The sequence below is a fragment of the Eriocheir sinensis genome, chromosome 6 (assembly GCF_024679095.1).
Source record: "Eriocheir sinensis breed Jianghai 21 chromosome 6, ASM2467909v1, whole genome shotgun sequence".
NCBI lineage: Eukaryota > Metazoa > Arthropoda > Malacostraca > Decapoda > Varunidae > Eriocheir > Eriocheir sinensis.
In genome coordinates this window covers 4159998-4183558 of record NC_066514.1, presented here as the reverse complement: position 1 = coordinate 4183558, position 23561 = coordinate 4159998, and the positions used below count along the sequence as shown (strand labels likewise).

The 23561-nt window shown below is 45.3% G+C and overlaps 1 protein-coding gene across 5 annotated transcripts in view; it reads left to right on the top strand.

The window, feature by feature from the left end:
* The first annotated feature begins 848 nt into the window (after positions 1 to 848).
* Positions 849 to 23561, top strand: part of LOC126989007 (serine/threonine-protein kinase stk11-like) — a 54812-nt gene continuing 32099 nt past the window's right edge. For all 5 annotated transcript variants that reach the window (XR_007742748.1, XR_007742747.1, XR_007742746.1 and 2 more), the window contains exons 1-3: positions 849 to 1116; positions 10496 to 10735; positions 17214 to 17305. Coding sequence is in view for 1 of the 5 variants with exons in the window: in XM_050847482.1 (XP_050703439.1) it covers positions 994 to 1116; positions 10496 to 10735; positions 17214 to 17305 (455 nt within the window). In the remaining 4 variants the exon portion in view is untranslated. The remainder of the gene's footprint in view (positions 1117 to 10495; positions 10736 to 17213; positions 17306 to 23561) is intronic.

The following is a 23561-nucleotide window of genomic DNA, read 5'->3' as shown; positions in this document are numbered from 1 at the left end:
AGAGAGAGAGAGAGAGAGAGAGAGATTTACACAGATTTACATAGGAAATCAGACCACACAGACCCCATGGAGAGAGAGAGAGAGAGAGAGAGAGAGAGAGAGAGAGAGAGAGAGAGAGAGAGAGAGAGAGAGATATTTACATAGATTTACATAGAAAATCAGACCACACAGACCCCATGGAGAGAGAGAGAGAGAGAGAGAGAGAGAGAGAGAGAGAGAGAGAGAGAGAGAGAGAGACCTAACCCAAGATAGCAAAACTCATCAAAATAGATTTCTGGAGGCGCTTCAAGATTACTGGAGTCACCCATGAAAAGAAGCCGCGCCCATCTACAAGAGTCTCCCCTTCCATCAACAATAATAACACTATCCTGAATATCACAAGGAGGGTAAGTATAAGTCATGGACAATATCACCTCAAGTAAAATGGAAAAAAAAAACGAAAACAGTATCAAAATTATTTAGCTACAGGAATTTCTAAATCCTATAATTGCTGAAAAGTTTAAACATACGTCCTTACAATCGTTATGGCAACTACTAAACATGGAATAAAATATCATAGAAAATAGAAAAGTAATAATAGAGTTAATAGAAATATTAGTTTAGTCTGGCAAACGTATATAAACATTGAAACTCCCTTGCAACGTTGCTAAATTGTCGTACTCAGCTTCTTACATTCTCCTATTTCAGACTAAAAATCATCGCACCCATAAAATTAACGATACCCATTTCTAGTTATTGCTAAAAACGTTAATTATAGAGGGTTATTTATAATCGTTATGCGCTAGAAATAGGAAAATCCAGTGTGGTGAGTACGATAACGTAGCGTCCCTGTACAGCAAGAGCAAGAGCAGGAGAGCAGCTGATGATGAGGTCCTGAGGCCGTCCGTCGTTGACCTCCTCCTCCACCTCCTCCTCGTATTTTAAGGCTCCTAAGGGTTTTTCCGGGCCCGCGTCACCCCGACAGGCCCGTGATGTGTGTGGCGTGAGGGCAAGATGGACCCGGATCTGGCCAGTGACAGATACATGGAATTTGACGCCGTGGAAGATGACGCTTTCCTTATACAGAGGATTGACTCAAACGAGATCATTTACTGTCCCCCGAAGAGAAAGTACAAGGTATTTATTTTGCCAGCGTTTATTTATTTATCCACCGGTCCCTGAGAGGTGTGTCCCAATACCCGAGGGGGCTTCGTGGTGCAGTGGTTAGCACACTCGACTCACAAACGAGAGAGCCCGGGTTCGATTCCCCGGGCGGAGTGGGTAAATTTGGGCGGCTTTTCCGATACCCTACGCCCCTGTCCATCTAGTATTGAATGGGTACCAGGTATTAACCCAGTAGCATCAGGGATCATGTTTCTTAATGGTCCCTCTAAGCGAGAAAAATGAGAAAAAATCACCCCTCACACAAACCATTTCATAATACATATCAAAGCATTTGTGATCAGATTATGTATCATCTATTTTGGGGGTTTATATCATGGCACAAATTTGGCCCGTCACTGGTACCAGGTTAATCGAGGGTTGTGTCCCGTCTCCTGGGGTCTGTTCCCTTCTCCTATAATTCCTTCCCCTTCTGTCTCTCTCCGGCATATGGCCACGGATGTTGCGCCGACTAAATGAAACTTTCCAACTTTCCGCTCCCTGGGCAGCGGGAGGGTGGCGGGACATCACGGTTAGAATGAGGCTCAGCTTTTTATTTTGTGTGTAATTTCTGTGTTTTAGGCAGTCGTTGAGGGGCCGTGGCGGGTGGCGAGAAAGGGTTGGGTGTGGCAAGGTGGGTGTAGTGGCCTGGGTGGTGTGTGTTAACCCGGTAACAGTGTGAGTCATGTTTCTTAATGGTCCCTCCAAGCGAGAAAAATGAGGAAAAATCACCCCTCACACAAACCATTTTATAATATATATCAAAGCATTTGTGATCAGATTATGTATCATCTATTTTGGGGGGTTATATCATGGCACAAATTTGGCCCGTCGCTGCTACACAGTAAAGCCACAAATTTGGCCCATTGCTGCTACACAGTAAAGCCACAAATTTGGCCCATTGCTGCTACACGGTAAAGCCACAAATTTGGCCCGTCGCTGCTACACAGTAAAGCCACAAATTTGGCCCGTCGCTGCTACACGGTAAAGCCACAAATTTGCCCCGTTGCTGCTACACAGTAAAGCCACAAATTTGGCCCATTGCTGCTACACAGTAAAGCCACAAATTTGCCCCGTTGCTGCTACACGGTAAAGCCACAAATTTGGCCCGTCGCTGCTACACAGTAAAGCCACAAATTTGGCTCGTTGCTGCTACAGTAAAGCCACAAATTTGCCCGTCGCTGCTACAGTAAAGCCACAAATTTGGCCGTCACTACACAGTAAAGCCACAAATTTGGCCCGTCACTGCTACGGTAAAGCTAAATTTGCCCGTCGCTGCTACACAGTAAAGCCACAAATTTGCCCTGTCATGCTACACGTAAAGCCACAAATTTGGCCTGTCACTACTACACAGTAAAGCCACAAATTTGGCCCGTCGCTGCTACACAGTAAAGCCACAAATTTGGGTCGTCACTGCTACACAGTAAAGCCACAAATTTGCCCGTGCTGCTACACGGTAAAGCCACAAATTTGGCTCATTGCTACACAGTAAAGCCACAAATTTGGCCACACTGCTACACAGTAAAGCCACAAATTTGTCTGCTGCTGCTACACGGTAAAGCCACAAATTTGGCCCGTCGCTGCTACACGGTAAAGCCACAAATTTGGCCCGTCGCTGCTACACAGTAAAGCCACAAATTTGGCCTATCACTGCTACACAGTAAAGCCACAAATTTGCCCCGTCGCTGCTACACGGTAAAGCCACAAATTTGGCCCGTCGCTGCTACACGGTAAAGCCACAAATTTGGCCCGTCGCTGCTACACAGTAAAGCCACAAATTTGGCCCGTCGCTGCTACACAGTAAAGCCACAAATTTGGCCCATCGCTGCTACACAGTAAAGCCACAAATTTGGCCCATCGCTGCTACACAGTAAAGCCACAAATTTGGCCCATCGCTGCTACACAGTAAAGCCACAAATTTGGCCCATCGCTGCTACACAGTAAAGCCACAAATTTGGCCCGTCACTGCTATCGGGTTAACAAGGAGTTTCACTATCCCAGGGACCCCCTATCATCTGACTCACCTTGATGGAAGAGCTTTTTGCCTCACACTCTCCCTCCCTCACCTTGCTGCACTTCTTACTGAGGAATGTACAAAGTAGCATTTTTCTGACCTCTGAATCTACTGACAATGGTTATACGCTATATTGCTGGTTAAACTTATTTCCAACTCCAGCCGCATTGTGTCCAGCATTGAAGTTGAAGAGTTATAATGTTATTTTGGGGAATAACTCCACTTCCCAAAGACTCATTTCACGGTAAATCTTAGGAATAGCGGCTCCTAGTGGGTGCGCATTTAGGGCACGATGTGGTGGTAATTACAACATTTCTAGCATGTACGACGGGGTTTTGGCAAGCGGACAGACGTGTTTATGTCACAAGGGTGTATTTTTCAACGCTGGCCTCATGATTTCTTCCAAGTTGATGGGCGATGAGACTGCGAGCTCCAGGGTGAAGAAAGGGATGAGCCGCGCGGAAAAATACACCCTTGTGACATAAACACGCCTGTCCGCTTGTCAAAATCCCGTCATACATGCTAGAAATGTTGTAATTACCACCACACCGTGCCCTAAATGCGCACCCGCTAGGAGCCGCTATTCCTAAGATTTACCCATTTCACCTCCATAGTATAGTTTAGGACTGGAAATCATGTCCTTTAACTGTCATATGAAGATGGAACAAAGGAAGAAGGGTGGTACGGTCTTTGGGATGAATCATGAATGGCAGAAGTGTGAGCATGGAGGTAAAGAGGGATCTGAGAAATACAATAATAGTACCAACCCTCACATATGCAAGTGAAACGTGGGCCTGGAATGAAAGTCGGAGGTCTAGAGTGCAGGCAGTGGAAATGAGTTATTTGAGGAGTGCTTGTGGTGTGAGTAGAATGGATGGAATGAGTAATGAAAGTGTGTATGAGTGTTTTGGAATGTGTCACGTGTGAAGGGAAGAAGTGTGGAGTGGTGGAAGAAGTGAAGCGACAGACTTTAAAGTGGTTTGGCCACATGGAGCGAATGGAGGAGAGTAAGATGACCAGAAGGTGTATGTGAGTGAGATAGAGGGAGGGAATGCTAGAGGACGACCTTCAGTGAAATGGAGGGATAGGGTGCAAGAGTACGTTAGGGAGAGGGGGGAAAGATCTTTGAGAAACTGAGCAGGCAAGGAGGGAGTGTCTGGATAGAGAAAGTTGGAAGCTCTTCTGCCATGGCCATCCCCTGGTGGGAGCTCCTAGGAGCAGGCGTCGATGAAATGATGATGATGATGGAACAATACTTAAGTTTCATTCTAGCTGTCCACTCATGACAGTTGATGTGGCACTTACGCATTGCTAACTCGTGATCGGGTGAAAATCAGTGTGTCCAATATCATTGCCGCCTAATGATAAATATTCAAACTATTTCTTCAGTAATTTATTTGAATGTTCATGTTTAAAAAGATCCCTCACACCACCTTATTTAACCCGGTAGCATCGACGGGCCAAATTTGTGGCTTTACCATGTAGCAGTGACGGGCCAAATTTGTGGCTTTACCGTGTAGCAGCGACGGGCCAAATTTGTGGCTTTACCATGTAGCAGCGACGGGCCAAATTTGTGGCTTTACCGTGTAGCAGCGACGGGCCAAATTTGTGGCTTTACCGTGTAGCAGCGACGGGCCAAATTTGTGGCTTTAAAATTTGTGGCTTTACCGTGTAGCAGCGACGGGCCAAATTTGTGGCTTTACCGTGTAGCAGCGACGGGCCAAATTTGTGGCTTTACCGTGTAGCAGCGACGGGCCAAATTTGTGCCATGATATAAACCCCCAAAAAATAGATGACACATAAACTGATCACAAATGCTTTGATATGTATTATGAAATGGTTTGTGTGAGTGACGATTTTTTCTCATTTTTCTCGCTTAGAGGGACCATTAAGAAACATGACCCCCACTGCTCCCGGGTTAAAAAGACCCCTCACACCATGTTATTTAAATCCCAAACATGCTCATTTGCTTTGATAATATAATATACAAGCACAGGAAAGATAAGCTTATTGTATCAAAAAGTCTATAATAGTCATATCATTCAGGAACAAACAATGGGCCCTTAGTTTAATTTATTTAATTTTAGGTACATGAGGAGACATCTAGCCCCATAACTGCAAATAAAAGGCATTTAAATGATAGACCATGTAACTCACACAAGTAATATACACCAGGTATTCGATATATGCGAGTTTGAAATATGCGAATTCGCTCATATGTGACTAACCTAAATGTGCCAAGTATTCGTTTTATGCGAGAAAAATTTGGTATTATGCGAGTATCGGCGCTGGTGTGACTGGTTGGTGAGGTATGGTGACACACTAGAGGGCGTTGGGTGCAAATGTTTTCCCGCACTTTCCTCGCCTATAATGAACCTTTTCCTTCCTCTGATCCTAAATTGAGCGAGTACAATTTCTAATTTTTTGTTTGTTTACAATGTATTTTCATATTATATTTTACAGTTTATCTGTATTTAATGTGCTTTATTGTTGCTTTAGTGATTTATTATTGTGAAACGGTGCCGGAATAAATAGTTAGAGGGTTCGAAAACGGGTCGTGGAACATAACCCCCTATGATTAATGGGATGATTGGTTCAGTATATGCGAATTCACATTATACGAGCTTTTTGCAGAACGTAACCCTCGCATATAACGAATACCTGGTGTACAGTCAAACCTCGGTTCTCGAACAGAATTTGGATCTCATAATTGCACCAGTTCCCATACGATGACTCGGCTGCCGAATAAGCTACTCAGCAAGAGCAGAACGACATCACTGTGAATTCCTGGTGTACTCATTTCATCTGTTGTGAAAGCATAATCAACAGAACAAATTAGAGACAGGATTCAGAATACAGTACAGAAATATGGGCAAATGCCTAAAAAAAAAATGCTAGAATCACGCACCTGTCTTTCCCCTAAGCATTATCTTCCCTGTTTCTGATGGGTATAGGGTATAAAGTTTTACATTTCATGGTAATGGAGACAGTCTTAACTACGTAACTTATTAACCCAGTAGCAGCGACGGGCCAAATTTGTGGCTTTACTGTGTAGCAGCAACGGGCCAAATTTGTGGCTTTACCGTGTAGCAGCGACGGGCCAAATTTGTGGCTTTACCGTGTAGCAGCGACGGGCCAAATTTGTGGCTTTACTGGGTAGCAGCAACGGGCCAAATTTGTGGCTTTACTGGGTAGCAGCAACGGGCCAAATTTGTGCCATGATATCAACCCCCCAAAATAGATGATACATAATCTGATCACACATGCTTTGGTATATATTATGAAATGGTTTGTGTGAGGGGTGATTTTTTCTCATTTTTCTCACCTAGAGGGACCATTAAGAAACATGATCCCCGCTGCTACCAGGTTAATGGGGAGCATACACCTGGAGGCACGTTGCTTCACTCACTCACCGCCTCCACCCTGTTATAGTAGGATATCAATGTATCAATAATAATAATAATACATTGATATCCTACTATAACAACCCCCATGGGCAGTTTCAGGACTGAATTAAATATATATGATCAGCTACTTATAAAAATTTGCTCCCACAAAGATAATAGAAGATGCCAGAGATCATATTTAGGCGGTGGCTGAGTGGTAGTGTGCTGGGCCCACATTCACCGCATGATGGACGACGCGGGTTCGAATCCCCACGCTACCACCTGGGATTTTTCAGTCACCGCCGAGTGGCTTAAAACTACCCACATGCTGTCCTGAAGACCACCCATCAACCCGGACTCTAGAGGAAACCGTCCAAGTGAATCAAGAAGGAGTTCCGGGGGGCAGCATGAGCCAAGAGAAGATGGCGCCACTATAAACACTTCCCTGCGCCATGACGGGCTGGGGCCGACTACCATCCTACGGCGCTATAGGAATACGTAAAAAAAAATAAAAATAAGAAGTGTCATAATACTCCCATTATCTTAACCCCTTCACTATGGCAACGTTGACATCGGCGTCCGACGGCGTCACCATATGGAAAGGGTTTTTGTCCTTTTCTATAGTGAAACCAAATTGTCGAGTCCGTTTTTGTCGTTGGCTCGCGCAGGCCCATTTCTCCCCTCTGCTCTGCCACACAGTCCCAACACCTATCTCTTCCTCTCATATGTTACCTATAGCTTACATATGAGAGGAAGGGATAGGTGTTGGGACTGTGTGGCAGAGCAGAGGGGAGGAAAGGACCCGCGGGAGCCTGCGCCTGACCGGCCTCGACACACAGTCATCCAATATTACGGTTTCGGTTTTATACGGATTGTCAGAATTTTTTTTTTAGGATTTTTAAATTTCCCGCTCGTCGCATCAAAAAGCAATGACGTGAATGGCAACACAGTTCTACCCATGGAGGTAAAATTGGTGGAGTCGACATCAGGTCAATTAAGTGAATCCACCGAACTGTCATTTTAAGGGCCGCAAGATTGTGGAAACCTGCCAGGTGTCAGGTGTCATCAGGTCAGGCTCCCCCTTAATGGGCTCGGCCAGGCTTTTCTCACCCGTGTATCCCTCATCTTCCGGCCCTAAAAATGACAGTTCGGCAGCTTTACCTCAATGAATGGGATTATCGGTCCAGACTGCCACACATGTGCATCTCCTCAGTCCATGTGTGTGCATATCAGGAATAATGGTTTGCAGATTGAAATGTATGCGCTTTCCTTAAGTCCGTGTGTGTGCACAGCCTCAGATACGCTTCTCCATTACCATATAACATGAACATGGGACCCAAGAGACAAGCCAGAACACTTGCTGTAAGCACCCTAAAGCGTTCGAGAAAGCTGTTCACCTTGCAGAAGAATTCAAATTTAGGAGAAGTTACGTTTTCGTATGAGTTAAGTTGCGGTAGGGAGAGCACACCACTTGAATCCGAGTCCCACCTGGCTCAGCTTCTGCTCGCCGGCCAAAGTTGCCAGTTATGCATTTTCTACCGTAGTGTTACCACGCTGGGCAACGGAGCCATCCTGGCAGCGCTCCCTTCCACATTGTCAGCGAGTGGACCTTGTCATACACTCACACTCTCTCTTACTCTCTACCATAGTCTCTATTGCTGTCTAAATCATACTTGAAATAAGATACGAAACGGTAATTGTGGAGATTGACTCCGCGCCTCAAAAATACGGCATCACGCCTCCCTCTTATATACGTAGTTAAGGGACACATATTTAAGCTACTCCAACCGAACTATAAATAACCTGACCTCTAATGGGGGGGGGGGCCCCCCCTCGATCCCCCCAGCATGGTAACACTGCACTGTGACTGCAGCAGAAAATGCATAACTGGCAACTGAGCCAGGCGGGAGCTAGATTCCGTAGGAGTGCCCAGGAGTGTTTCTAGGGGGGGCACTAATTTTATATGGATTTTTGAATAGTATGTGGGTCCTGGGTCCCTAACCCAAGTACTATTTGAGGGACGACTGTATTTGGAAGACTATAAACCTCTTAATCCTCTTCCATTTCCTCTTAATCCTCTTCTAAACCTCTAAACCCCTTAACTGCGGATTTCCTACAGTCAGACCTCACCAAGCTACAGGAATGGAACAAAAAGTGGCTGCTACAATTCAGTGAAGAAAAATATAAAGTCCTGCACCTTGGGAGATATCCAGCATACCAATACCACATGGGAGACACTCCACTATCCACCACAGAGGCAGAGAAAGACCTGGGAGACTATCCACCACAGAGGCAGAGAAAGACCTGGGAGTGTATGTTACCAGGCTACCAGTGAAGGGATATCCAGCACACCAATACCACATGGGAAACACTCCACTATCCACCACAGAGGCAGAGAAGGACCTGGGAGTGTATGTTACCAGGCTACCAGTGAAGGGATATCCAGCACACCAATACCACATGGGAAACACTCCACTATCCACCACAGAGGCAGAGAAAGACCTGGGAGTGTATGTTTCCAGGCTACCAGTAAAGGCTAAATCCGTGCCAATCGCAGTGGACAGGTTAAGAGGAAATGGAAGAGGATTAAGAGGAATTTAGAGGAGGATTGAGAGGTTTACAAGAGAATTAATCATCTTCCATTTCCTCTTGACCCTATCCATACTGTGACGTCAACATCTGCGTCACGGATGGAAAGGGTTAATGCTCTACCATAAAATGTGTGAGTGCCTAAATCAGCCTTCCTTGAATATGTACTGGCTGACCCACTCGACTATCTTTTTCTTACACTCTCGATGGTAGGGAAGTATATCATGGAAGGCAAACTGGGAAAGGAAAGTTTGGTTTAGTCGGCGCAACATCTGTGGTCATATGCCGGAGAGAGACAGAAGGGGAAGGAATTATAGGAGAAGGGAACAGACCCCAGGAGACGGGACACAACCCCCGATTAATACCTGGTACCCATTCACTGCTGGGTGGATAGGGGCGTAGGGTATCGGAAAAGCCGCCCAAATTTTTCCACTCCGCCCGGGAATTGAACCCAGGCTCTCTTGGTTGTGAGCAGGGAAGCTGGGAAGGAGTGCTGTAGTAGAGAGAATGAGATAAAACATTCAGAATTCACACCAGAAATAAATCAATAAATTCTAACCTATTCCAGCTGGTGGGCAAATATATTAGGGAAACAAGCTGAAGGAGGGAGACTAAGGGCCGCTTTCACAGTCACTTTGTTTGTTTTGATCGTTACCAATGGCGGCGATTGACGCTATAGTTTTCCACGTGAACCTGGCCTATGGGGTAGTGGCGGCTGCAGAGGGAGCGAGAGGTGTTGAGAGTGTGTGGCAAGGTGCGGGGCTAGGCTAACCCCGCAGCCGCCACTACCCCATCGGACAGTTTGACGTGGAAATACTACAGGTAACTCTCGATTTACACGAGTGTTGTGTCCTTGAAGAGGTCGCGTAAATCAAAAACAATGTAAATCAAACAAGAGGTAGGTTTGTACCTTTATTGCCTACTGTATCACTCTGACTCCTCTCCCTCTCGTGGTTCCTCCTCTGGCTGCCCTTCCCCTCGTGGTAGCACAGCAGTGAGGGTGTTGTTGTTGTTGAGTAGCGTGGCAGCGTGGGTACTGTATTGTTGTTCAAGTGGCGCGCGGGAAGAACTGAGCTCAGCTGTGTGGCCGCGGTGCCATGTGAGACCAGTTGTGTGAGACATCTGGTGGCCACTCCATAAAATATCGTGTTTAAGTGAAAATTAAACATTTATTTGGATTTTGGACCCCGTGTTATTTAAAAAACGCGTAAACCAAACTCACGTAAATCGGGTTACCTGTATGTCGGTGATCGCCGCCATTGGTAACGATCAAAACAAACAAGACAACTGTGAAAGTGGCCCTAAGATGATGCATGAGTGACCACAAATTCTGGCCCATTTTTCAACATATTTTTCCTTATTGCAGCTGGTGGGGAAGTATGTCATGGGCGACAAGCTGGGGGAGGGGAGCTACGGCAAGGTGAAGGAGTGCCTGGACCAAGACACACTGCAGCGCCGCGCCGTCAAGATCATGAAGCGCAAGGCTCTGCGGCGCATCCCCAACGGAGAGCAGAATGTTCAGCGGGAGATCCGGTTGCTACGGAGGCTACGGCACAAACATGTCATCAGTCTTTGCAATGTGTACCACAACATGGAAAAGGGCAAGGTGGGTGCAGAGAGCAGGGCAGATAATGTGTTTTGGGTGCATGTGTGTATGTGTGTATGTGTGTGTTTTACAGCTATGGAACAGTTCAAGGGCGTAATGAAAAAAATAAAAAAAAGGCCCGCTGCTTACTGCTCCAGAACAGAGGTTAAAGGAGTGTTCGAAATCAGAGGTCAGTTGCAGGAGGAGAGGTGTGTGTGGGTGAGAGGTAAAACCATCATCAGCCTGTGCTCAATTTACTGTTACCAGAGAAGTAAGGTGAGTGTGGATGTGTTAGGAATAGCTAGTTGGGCAACATTTTAGAACACAGCACTTCTTCGGTTTTGCAAGAATTTGGTCGACATCGCGGGCCACAAAACGAAAACTTGTAAGACTTGAACAATTAACCCTATGGGGAAAATTGAATGTGGTGGACATCTCATCAGAAACAGCCCAATTTTTCATGAATTTTCATCATATTTTCCCTTATTTGTCCACATATACATGTAATTATTATACATCCTGAAGCATGTAGCCTCAAGATGAGAAGCCCACACTATTTTTTCACTATTGGTGGAAAACCATATTAGGGAAAGGTGGAAAACCAGCCTAAAAGTCCAGTGGTATGGTTCCCTTAACCCTTTCATTGTTAAACACTTGCAGGGAGTGTTAGGCGTATTTGCCGGTGGTGCTAAATGATCGCTTGAGCTCCAGCCGCACTCAAATCTCCCGCGTATGAGAGTGTTCCAACAATATTTCTCACAACACAAGATTGCCAATTGAGTGTGTTCTCCACTAAATTTGGTTGAAAATCATATCAGCCCAGCTCGGAAAATCTACGGACGAGTAACTGGTGGATGTTCTTGTCCAATGTAGTGGCATTTTTGCATAGCTTCACCTATCACCGACTGATTCTTTGACCAAATAGTTGTAAATATTGCAGTTGGCAATACTCCCTTGCCAGAACCTCAAGGAGAGATGTCCGCAGTTCCCTCAAAGTGGCTGATCATCCCACACGCACTGACGTAAGTGTTCACATTCAACACTCCCTGAACGTGCATATACATTTGCAGGAGAGGCATACATAACCGATTCCTGTAGATCTTGGCCTCCTCTTTCCAATGGTGTTTTTGGTTTTTAGCTGTGATGAATAGTTTTTGAGATACAGAGGTTAAAAGAGACCCCCCATTGGGCTGCCCAACTGCGCCTGAGGGGATAGCCGTGTCTCGCACCATGCGCAAGGAAAGGGTTAAAGGGATTTACATGAATTTTAATTGGGAAATTTGTTTTGGTTTACGTGAATTTTGGTGTGCAAGCAAAATTACGGAATGAATTAAACTTGTAAAGTGAGGTATGACTGTACATGATATTGTGTACTTTAGTACGAGTACAATTACTAGTACATGTACTTGGACCCAAGCCTGCTGAGACACGTACACTAAATAGTGACTTGGAGAAGCGGATTGATGCCTTTGGTAATAACTGTCTATGCATAATCATGTTGTGTCACTGAAATGACTGTCAATCCAGCAACTACTCCGTGAGACTGATTCGACACATACAGTAAACCCTTGATTTAACGGACCAATTTGGGGGAACCTTAGTCCGTTAATGCCAAAAGTCCGTTATAAGTAGCGAAAATTTTAAAAAATGTAAAATAGAGTACCAACGAACCTAATTTCTATTTTATTTCTATTGTGTATGTTGTGTGCATGCATAGCTGCACAGCACACTTAAGGCCCGTCCACACTATGCATCATGATGGCCGCAGTGTTGAATGGACGTGTTGAAAAACGAGGTTTTCAACACGATGCAGCGTAATGAACGCACTGATGGGCTGTTGCCATTTCAGTGCGACGCGCAGTGTTGCACCAACCATCGTAGTGGGAGTATGGCATGACACTTTCCGCGCTTGCTTCCGCCAAACCCTTCGAGTGGACAAGGAGCAATACATTATATTTTCTTGAGCTACTGAAGCAACATCCATCCATTTGGAACATTACGGAATGAGGATATCAATAAAAAAACTGCACACACTGAAGACACAGCTCCACAGGGAAATGTCTGCCATGGAAGCATCAAAAAAGTCTGGAGCCAGCACGGAAGACATCTACACTCCGGAGTTGTGGTGCTTTGATGAGCTGCTTTTGCTGGGTGAGGGAGAACTCATACTTGCCTCCACTTCCAACTTGGATGAAGGAGACACTACTCAACAAGTTCATACTTTTATTATGTGTACACCAGCAATAATAACATTTTCATACATATAAAGATAAAGATATGCCAAAGAAAGATTTTACTCTCTCTCTCTCTCTCTCTCTCTCTCTCTCTCTCTCTCTCTCTCTCTCTCTCTCTCTTCTAGTAGGCTATATGTCGCACTTACGTTGCTGCCAGACTAGGCTATATTTCCCCACATACGTTGCTGCCGTGGAACAGCTCCTTCCTCATTGAAATATTCCATGAACTCCTTCCTGATGGCTTTTGCCTCATTTGTGGGATGTCTCTATGATCTCTCCACGGGAAGAAGCTGCCTGTTATCACGCCATGCCCCCGGTGTTACCACTCCATCTGCAATGTTCCCACCGTCAAAGCTAATCCATCGGTGACTGACTCGCGAGGATGAGTTGCGTTGTGATGCACTTCAGTCTGGACGCTAGTGTATTGTTTTCAACACCACTACTGCATCACATGGCTGCTACATGGCCCATAGTGTGGACGGGGCTTTAGCGACGGACTGCGAGGCACTGAGGCTGCCAGGTTGGCAGTGGAGGCCTTTGGGGGGGCCGTATTTTTACGGGTAAGGGTAAAATTTTACAAGTGCGCCAATCTCGCACTGGCAGACGAAACTTTTTTTTTTTTTTTTTTATATAGTTTTCGGGGTATTATGAAATAATCTGATAACTGTTTCTGTCACAAATCATTAAATGATTGACTTTTCAATGCATGTTATACACCCACTGCCGCCGTAGCCCACAGCTAGTGTGCTGGCCCACATTCACCGCGTGATGGACGACGCAGGTTCGAATCCCCACGTTACCACCTCGGATTTTTCAGTCACCGCCGAGTGGCTTAAAACTACCCACATGCTGTTCTGAAGACCACCCATCAACCCAGGTGAATCAAGAATGAGTTCCGGGGGGCAGCATGAGCCAAGAGAAGATGGCGCCACTATAAACACTTGCCTGCACCATGACGGGCTGGGGCCGACTACCATCCAGGCCCCTCAAGAAAAGCCTACCGGCGCTATGGGCATAGACGAAAAAAAAAAACTTGGGATGGGAAGGGGCATGCACGGAGGCTTGCCCAGAGGAATCCTTGGGTTTGATGTTGTAGAGTGGGCAAGGTGATTCACCGCCTGGTGTGTGCCCCCACTGATTGATTGATTGACTCTTAAGATGACCACCATGCTGGCACCATTTTTTCTCTTAAGTTTATTTTGTCTCATTTCTTTGTATCAATATTTCCGCGGCAATAAGTTAATATTTCCACGGCGATAAGTTGATATTTCCACAGCGATAAGTTAAGTTAATATTTCCATGGCGATAAGTTAGTATTTCCGTGGCGATAAGTTAATATTTCCACGGCGATAAGTTAATATTTCCACGGCGATAAGTTAATATTTCCACGGCGATAAGTTCATATTTCCACGGCGATAAGTTAATATTTCCACGGCGATAAGTTAATATTTCCACGGCGATAAGTTAATATTTCCACGGCGATAAGTTAATATTTCCACGGCGATAAGTTAATATTTCCACGGCGATAAGTTAATATATCCACGGCGATAAGTTAATATTTCCACGGCGATAAGTTAATATATCCACGGCGATAAGTTAATATTTCCACGGCGGTAAGTTAATATATCCACGGCGATAAGTTAATATATCCACGGCGATAAGTTAATATTTCCACGGCGATAAGTTAATATTTCCATGGCGATAAGTTAATATTTCCATGGCGATAAGTTAATATTTCCACGGCGATAAGTTAATATATCCACGGCGATAAGTTCATATTTCCATGGCGATAAGTTCATATTTCCACGGCGATAAGTTAATATATCCACGGCGATAAGTTAATATATCCACGGCGATAAGTTAATATTTCCACGGCGATAAGTTAATATTTCCACGGTGATAAGTTAATATATCCACGGCGATAAGTTCATATTTCCATGGCGATAAGTTCATATTTCCACGGCGATAAGTTAATATTTCCACGGCGATGTTAATATTTCCACGGCGATAAGTTAATATTTCCACGGTGATAAGTTAATATATCCACGGCGATAAGTTCATATTTCCATGGCGATAAGTTCATATTTCCACGGCGATAAGTTCATATTTCCACGGCGATAAGTTAATATTTCCACGGCGATAAGTTAATATTTCCACGGCGATAAGTTAATATATCCACGGCGATAAGTTAATATTTCCACGGCGATAAGTTAATATATCCACGGCGATAAGTTAATATTTCCACGGCGATAAGTTAATATATCCACGGCGATAAGTTAATATATCCACGGCGATAAGTTAATATTTCCACGGCGATAAGTTAATATTTCCACGGCGATAAGTTAATATTTCCACGGCGATAAGTTAATATTTCCACGGCGATAAGTTAATATTTCCACGGCGATAAGTTAATATTTCCACGGCGATAAGTTAATATATCCACGGCGATAAGTTCATATTTCCATGGCGATAAGTTCATATTTCCACGGCGAAAAGTTAATACTTCCACGGCGATAAGTTAATATTTCCACGGCGATGTTAATATTTCCACGGCGATAAGTTAATATTTCCACGGTGATAAGTTAATATATCCACGGCGATAAGTTCATATTTCCATGGCGATAAGTTCATATTTCCACGGCGATAAGTTAATATTTCCACGGCGATGTTAATATTTCCACGGCGATAAGTTAATATTTCCACGGTGATAAGTTAATATATCCACGGCGATAAGTTCATATTTCCATGGCGATAAGTTCATATTTCCACGGCGATAAGTTAATATTTCCACGGCGATGTTAATATTTCCACGGCGATAAGTTAATATTTCCACGGTGATAAGTTAATATATCCACGGCGATAAGTTCATATTTCCATGGCGATAAGTTCATATTTCCACGGCGATAAGTTCATATTTCCACGGCGATAAGTTAATATTTCCACGGCGATAAGTTAATATTTCCACGACGATAAGTTAATATTTCCACGGCGATAAGTTAATATTTCCACGGCGATAAGTTAATATTTCCACGGCGATAAGTTAATATTTCCACGGCGATAAGTTAATATTTCCACGGCGATAAGTTAATATTTCCACGGCGATAAGTTAATATATCCACGGCGATAAGTTCATATTTCCACGGCGATAAGTTAATATTTCCACGGTGATAAGTTAATATATCCACGGCGATAAGTTCGTATTTCCACGGCGATAAGTTAATATATCCACGGCGATAAGTTCATATTTCCGCGGCGATAAGTTAATATTTCCACGGTGATAAGTTAATATATCCACGGCGATAAGTTCATATTTCCGCGGCGATAAGTTAATATTTCCACGGTGATAAGTTAATATATCCACGGCGATAAGTTCATATATCCATGGCGATAAGTTAATATATCCACGGCGATAAGTTAATATTTCCACGGTGATAAGTTAATATTTCCACGGCGTTAAGTTAATATTTCCACGGCGATAAAGCCACAAATTTGGCCCGTCGCTGCTACATGGTAAAGCCACAAATTTGGCCCGTTGCTGCTACACGGTAAAGCCACAAATTTGGCCCGTTGCTGCTACACGGTAAAGCCACAAATTTGGCCCGTCGCTGCTACACGGTAAAGCCACAAATTTGGCCCGTTGCTGCTACACGGTAAAGCCACAAATTTGGCCCTTAGCTGCTACACGGTAAAGCCACAAATTTGGCCCTTCGCTACACGGTAAAGCCACAAATTTGGCCCGTCGCTGCTACACGGTAAAGCCACAAATTTGGCCCGTTGCTGCTACACGGTAAAGCCACAAATTTGGCCTGTCGCTGCTACACGGTAAAGCCACAAATTTGGCCCGTTGCTGCTACACGGTAAAGCCACAAATTTGGCCCGTTGCTGCTACACGGTAAAGCCACAAATTTGGCCCGTTGCTGCTACACGGTAAAGCCACAAATTTGGCCCATCGCTGCTACACGGTAAAGCCACAAATTTGGCCCGTCGCTGCTACACGGTAAAGCCACAAATTTGGCCCATCGCTGCTACACGGTAAAGCCACAAATTTGGCCCATCGCTGCTACAAGGTAAAGCCTAAAATTTGGCCCGTCGCTGCTACATGGTAAAGCCACAAATTTGGCCTGTCGCTGCTACATGGTAAAGCCACAAATTTGGCCCATCGCTGCTACACGGTAAAGCCACAAATTTGGCCCGTCGCTGCTACACGGTTAATAACAAACATTTATCTTTGCCATTAACTAAACTTGACCCTTTGTTCCCCACAGATCTATATGGTGATGGAGTTCTGTGTCACTGGCCTTCAGGAGATGCTGGACAAAGCTAAGGACAAGAAGTTTCCCATCTGGCAGGCACACATGTAAGTAGTGTGTGTGTTTGTGTGTGCATGGGTGTGTGTGTGTGTGTGTGTGTGTGTGCATGGGTGTGTGTGTGTGTGTGTGTGTGTGTGTGTGTGTTTACCTAGTTGTATTTACCCTGTTATGATATATATGGAATGAATTGCACTCCTTGGGTTCCATCTGTAATTCTCAGTTATCAAGTTTAGCTTAAAATAAAGTTGTTTTGGTTTGAGTATGTGTGCACAACCGAGAGAGCCCGGGTTCGATTCCCAGGCGGTGTGGAAAAATTTGGGCAGCTTTTCCGATACCCTACGCCCCTGTCCACCCAGCAGTGAATGGGTACCAGGTATTAATCGGGGGTTGTGTCCCGTCTCCTGGGGTCTGTTCCCTTCTGTAATTCCTTCCCCTTCTGTCTCTCTCCGGCATATGACCACAGATGTTGCGCCGACTAAATGAAACTTTCCAACATTGAGTATGTGTGTGTATGTGTACATGCATTTAGTCACCTCTCATTTAACGCGAGGGTTACATTCCTGGAGATGTTGCGTTATTTGAAATCGCATTATTTAAACATAATATCCCCATAGGAAACAATGGTAATGGGGGAGTTACGTTCCTGGACACTGGGAAAGTCTGCCTATTTTGGGGATTCTGTTACTCTAACCTTAAAAACAACATTATTAATACATTAGTAGGTCACGGAAACAACAAAAACACACGTTCTCATTTTATTTAAGTTTGTTCTTCACCAGCGTCGCCACCGTCCCTTCTCACCCCTCTCTCCCTCCTCACCCCGCTCTCCCTCCTCACTCCGCTCTCCCTCCTCACCCCACTCTCCCTCCTCACCCCACTCTCCCTCCTCACCCCACTCTCCCTCCTCACCCCGCTCTCCCTCCTCACCCCACTCTCCCTCCTCACCCCACTCTCCCTCCTCACCCCACTCTCCCTCCTCACCCCGCTCTCCCTCCTCACTCCGCTCTCCCTCCCTCACCCCGCCTCCTCCTCACCCCACTCTCCTCCTCACCCCGCTCTCCCTCCTCACCCCTCTCCCTCCTCACCCCCTCTCCCTCCTCACCCCCTCTCCTCCTCACCCCTCTCTCCCTCCTCACCCCTCTATCCCTCCTCACCCCACTCTCCCTCCTCACGGCTCTCTCCCTACTGACGCCTCTCTCCCTCCTCACGCCTCTCTCCCTCCTCACCCCGCTCTCCCTCCTCACCCCGCTCTCCCTCCTCACCCCGCTCTCCCTCCTCACTCCGCTCTCCCTCCTCACCCCGCTCTCCCTCCTCACCCCGCTCTCCCTCCTCACCCCGCTCTCCCTCCTCACCCCGCTCTCCCTCCTCACCCCGCTCTCCCTCCTCACCCCTCTCTCCCTCCTCACCCCGCTCTCCCTCCTCACCTCTCCTCCTCACCCCGCTCTCCTCCTCACCCCTCCCTCCTCACCCGCTCTCCCTCCTCACCCCGCTCTCCTCCTCACCCTGCCTCCTCCAGAGAAACTTTCCGCTCACAGTGCCGGGTAGCTTCAGACAGAGACAGCATCTCCTCACCCCGCTCTCCTTCCTCACCCCGCTCTCCCTCCTCACCCCAGTTGTCCCCATGTTGTCCTGTTTCCAGATATACATTCCCTTATATATACACTGTGTTGCTTAACCTCTTCAGTACCATGACGCAGTATATGAGTCATTTCATCTCTCGAACCATATCCTAGAGACGCTGTATGTGCGTCATGGTCATTGGACTATTCTACGTAGTCTGTAAAACCAGGATATGGCATGGAGGTTATGTTTTGTCTGCTTGTATTGAAGGGGTTAAATGTGGCATACAAAGTTTGGTAATAGTCTGGGACAGGTACTGAATATTGGTTTTGCCGGACAGAGTGTGTTAACCCATCCGCTGCGATTAGCACGGATTTGGCTTTCACTGGTAGCCTGGTCACATATAGTCCCAGGTCCTTCTCTGCCTCTGTGGTGGATAGTGGAGTGTTTCCCATGTGGTATTGGTGTGCTGGATAAACTCTCCCATGGTGCAGGACTTTACATTTTTCCTCATTGAATTGTAGCAGCCACTTTTTGTTCCGTTCCTGTAGTTTGGTGATGTCTTCTTGTAGGAAATCCGCAGTCAAGGCGTTAAACATCTGAGAATGGTGTGTTTTGAACTTTTTGAGGCTCCCTGCTCCTGGTATTCCTTCTGAAACCTTCTAATGCAAAGAGTCAATGACCCCCTGCATTCTGTGTTGAAGGACTTTACACCGGGTATTCGATATATGCGAGTTCAAAATATGCGAATTCGCTCATGTGTGACTAACCTAAATGTGCCAAGTATTCGTTTTATGCGAGAAAAATTTGCTATTATGCGAGTAGTGGCGCTGGTGTGACTGGTTGGTGAGGTATGGTGACACACTAGAGGGCGGCGGGTGCAAATGTTTTCCCGCACTTTCCTCGCCTATAATGAACCTTTTCCTCCCTCTGATCCTAAAGTTAATCCTCAGGTAGCTAGTCATCAGCTTAAATCGTAGACTTTGGGTGTGTCTCCCCGGAAGCAATCTTTAGTGCTTTATTATTGTGAAACGGTGCCGGAATAAATAGTTAGAGGGTTCGAAAATGTGTCGTGGAACAAACCCCCTATGATTAATGGGATGATAGGTTCAATATATGCGAATTCACATTATGCGAGCTTTTTGCAGAATGTAACCTTCGCATCAAATACCTGGTGTACAGTCAAACCTCGGCTCTCGAACAGAATTTGGAACTCATAATTGCACTGGTTCCCATACGATAACTCGGGTGCCGAATAAGCTACTCAGTAAGAGCAGAACGACATCATTGTGCTCGTCAGTCACGCCGTAGCCCTCACTCAGAGATCATCCACTCCGAACTTTTTTTTGATTGTGACGATTTTCTTGTGTCGTGCATTTCCGTGAATTTCGGCATAAAAGTCAACCTCCAGATTATTGGCTCCAAGTTATGGGTTAGGCGTATACTTGCCATATAAGTCAGCCCCCAAACTGAGGCATCATCTGGTGATCAAGAAATACCCTAAAGCGAGCTATCTCCTTTGTTGTTGTAAAAAAAAAAAAAAAAAAAAGTAGGTGGTGGCTGAGTGGTAGTGTGCTGGGCCCACATTCACCGCGTGATGGACGACGCGAGTTCGGATCCCCACGCTACCACCTCGGATTTTTCAGTCACTGCCGAGTGGCTTAAAACTACCCACATGCTGTCCTGAAGACCACCCATCAACCCGGACTCTAGAGGAAACCGTCCAAGTGAATCAAGAAGGAGTTCCGGGGGGCAGCATGAGCCAAGAGAAGATGGCGCCACTATAAACACTTGCCTGCGCCATGACGGGCTGGGGCCAAATACCATCCAGGCCCCTCAAGCAAGCCTACCAGGGCTAGAGGCATAGACGTAAAAAAAAAAAAAAAAAAAATGCAAAATTCTTGTTTCTTGTTCTGGTGCATCAAATTTTCAAGACATGCCCCAATTATTGCCAAGAATCACGGGTGTGGCGCAAGCGGCGATGGGGCTGTTTAGCCACTTGTTGCCGACGTCACAGGTAAACACACTGTGCCGCATCTCCTTAGGCCTATGGCAATGACCATTTCCTGAGCCTATTATCCCCTCAGCGACACAAGTTTTTCTTGGGTGATCTCCGATGATGCAAAAGTCATCAAAAAATACACTTTGAAACTGAGAAAAAGTCATAAAAGATGTTTTATAGAAAATTTTCTGGCGGTGCTGCTGTGAAGTCCGTTTCTTTCTAGGTTGTCACATTTGGCTGGAATTCCATGATTCCCCCAAAATTACAGCTTTTTACTGCTGAAACACACAAAAAAATAGTAAAGAAAAGTTGCTCATTTTATCACAATGGAGTCTGAAAAATATAGTTTATAATCTTTGACCTGGAAATTTACTGGCTATAGAGACCCAAAGTTGTGCTGAAACTCAATAAATAATTGAGGCCCCCAGAGGCAAAGGCAGGAACTCGCCACTCAGGCCATTTTCCGTTTTCTCTGGTTTGGAACAGTTCAGGCCTTCCTCTTAACCGGTGAAAAGTTTGGAAGGGATACACAACCTTCTTGACATGCTAAACAAGGGTGAAAGTTCTGTCCCATCACAGTGAGAGCACGAGGTGCCTCTCAAAGGCAGACACAGGAACTCGCCAACACCACGCGCGCCCGGTTGCGCCAATCAGCGTGCTCCACCCCAGCCACACACCTCCCACCAGCCAATCAGCGTGCATCCTTTTCCCTCCGCCACCTCAGTCTGTAAACACTCCCGCATGTCACACGTGCAGGATTATAACCGCATTATTTACACATTTTCTCGTGGCGTGAGTTGGTTAGGGAGCACATTAAGAGTTTAAAAACTGTTTCAAGTCATTACTCTCGTGCCAAATCGCCACACAAGAAATATCTACCTCCAGGATTAAACAAAGTTACCTTGTACGACATGTACAGAGACTGGATTAAGAAGAATAACAACAAAGATAAGGAAGTTAAACAGTGGCTGTATGAATGGATTTTTGACCACGAATTTAATATTGGATTTGAACCCCCCAAGTCTGATTCATGTAATGTTTGTGATCGGGTCAATACCGAGCTCGAGGGCCACAATAAGAATCCTACACAATCATCAAGTTAGATTAAGTTAGGTTACGTAAAGTTATGATTAGGCTAAGTTTGGATAATGAACTTTGCATCCAGTGTGGACTACTTTATTTTTTTCGGAAAACCACTTTATTTTTACGGAAACTACAAGATTACTTTATTTTTACGGATACTACAAGCCCCCACCCCACACCCCCACCCCAAACGCCCCATAGGGACCTCATCTCTTCACTGCTCAACTGTAAAGGATAGTGAGTACAATCTCGTGTATTAATTAACATTTAAAAACACTTTTATTGGTGTAAAAATTTCACCCCTACTATATTTCATTAAAAAAAACATACTTATAAATTACAAAAAAAATATTTACACATTATTTTAGTCTCTGATACTTTTACAGATGTATTTGTCTTGTTCTCAGCTTTCTTTTGATACCAAATCATAACACATTCCTTGACGCAGTATCGTAAAATAAAAGTTACAAAACTTCAAAGCGCTGTATCTCAAAAACTATGTTTTGGCGAGTTCCTGCCTTTGCCTCTGGGGGCCTCAATTTTGGTAAATTTTTGTAGTATTTTTTATTTTGGAATGAATCTTGTTGAACAAAAGTTGTAGAAAATCATCCGTATAACTCAACTGTGAAATCAGATTATGATTTGGACTGACTGTTTGTCTGGAATTCCATGATACCCCAAAAAATCCAACTTCTGCTTCCCACTCCTGAACACTCCCGTAAACAACATATTGGTCGGTGTTTTCAACGTTTCCGCCTCTCACGTCAACTATTTCCCAAGGCCGAAAAAGAGATTAATCGGGTTTACATGAGTGTTTTTCCACGTTCAGGGTACCGAAGAAGAGTCAGACTGCTACTAGGGATACACAACTACCCACGAAAATGCTCAATGCGCCTACGGAAGCCTTGTCAAATACGTGTGCTTGAGCGCCGAGATGTTTGAGAATGCGGCCCCTGGTTCATTGAGAGCATCAGGTAAATCGTTGGAGGTGTTAAGACTACGCTCAGCACACACGAAGAGCAGAAACAAAAGGAAGACCGCCGAAACAGGACAGCCTAGGGAACTTAATCGCTCTGCAGGCGCCGTGATGCGTAGGCAGGAACTACGTATATGTCAGGACAAGGCATCAGCGGGCCGGTCCACTACGCAGGCCGGTGTTGCAAGAAATACCTCCTCGCAGAAAAAAAGTCATTGCTGTCCACCACGCATGCACACTGGGGGAATACACGGCAGAAAAACATCCATTTGCCTGGTTTTGTTCTAGTCTGTCCACTCGTGATCTTTGTGAGTGGTGAGTGAAATATAGAAACAGTAAGCAATTGAACCTCTCTGCGAGCTATTACGTGGCTGCAGTGGCGGGTGCTCAACAGGCATTGAAATGTCAAGCATTTAACCCGGTAGCAGCGGGGATCATGTTTCTTAATGGTCCCTCCAAGCGAGAAAAATGAGAAAAAATCACCCCTCACACAAACCATTTCATAATATATATCAAAGCATTTGTGATCAGATTATGTATCATCTATTTTTGGGGGTTTATATCATGGCACAAATTTGGCCCATTGCTGCTACATGGTAAAGCCACAAATTTGTCCCGTCACTGCTACACGGTAAAGCCACAAATTTGTCCCGTCGCTGCTACACGGTAAAGCCACAAATTT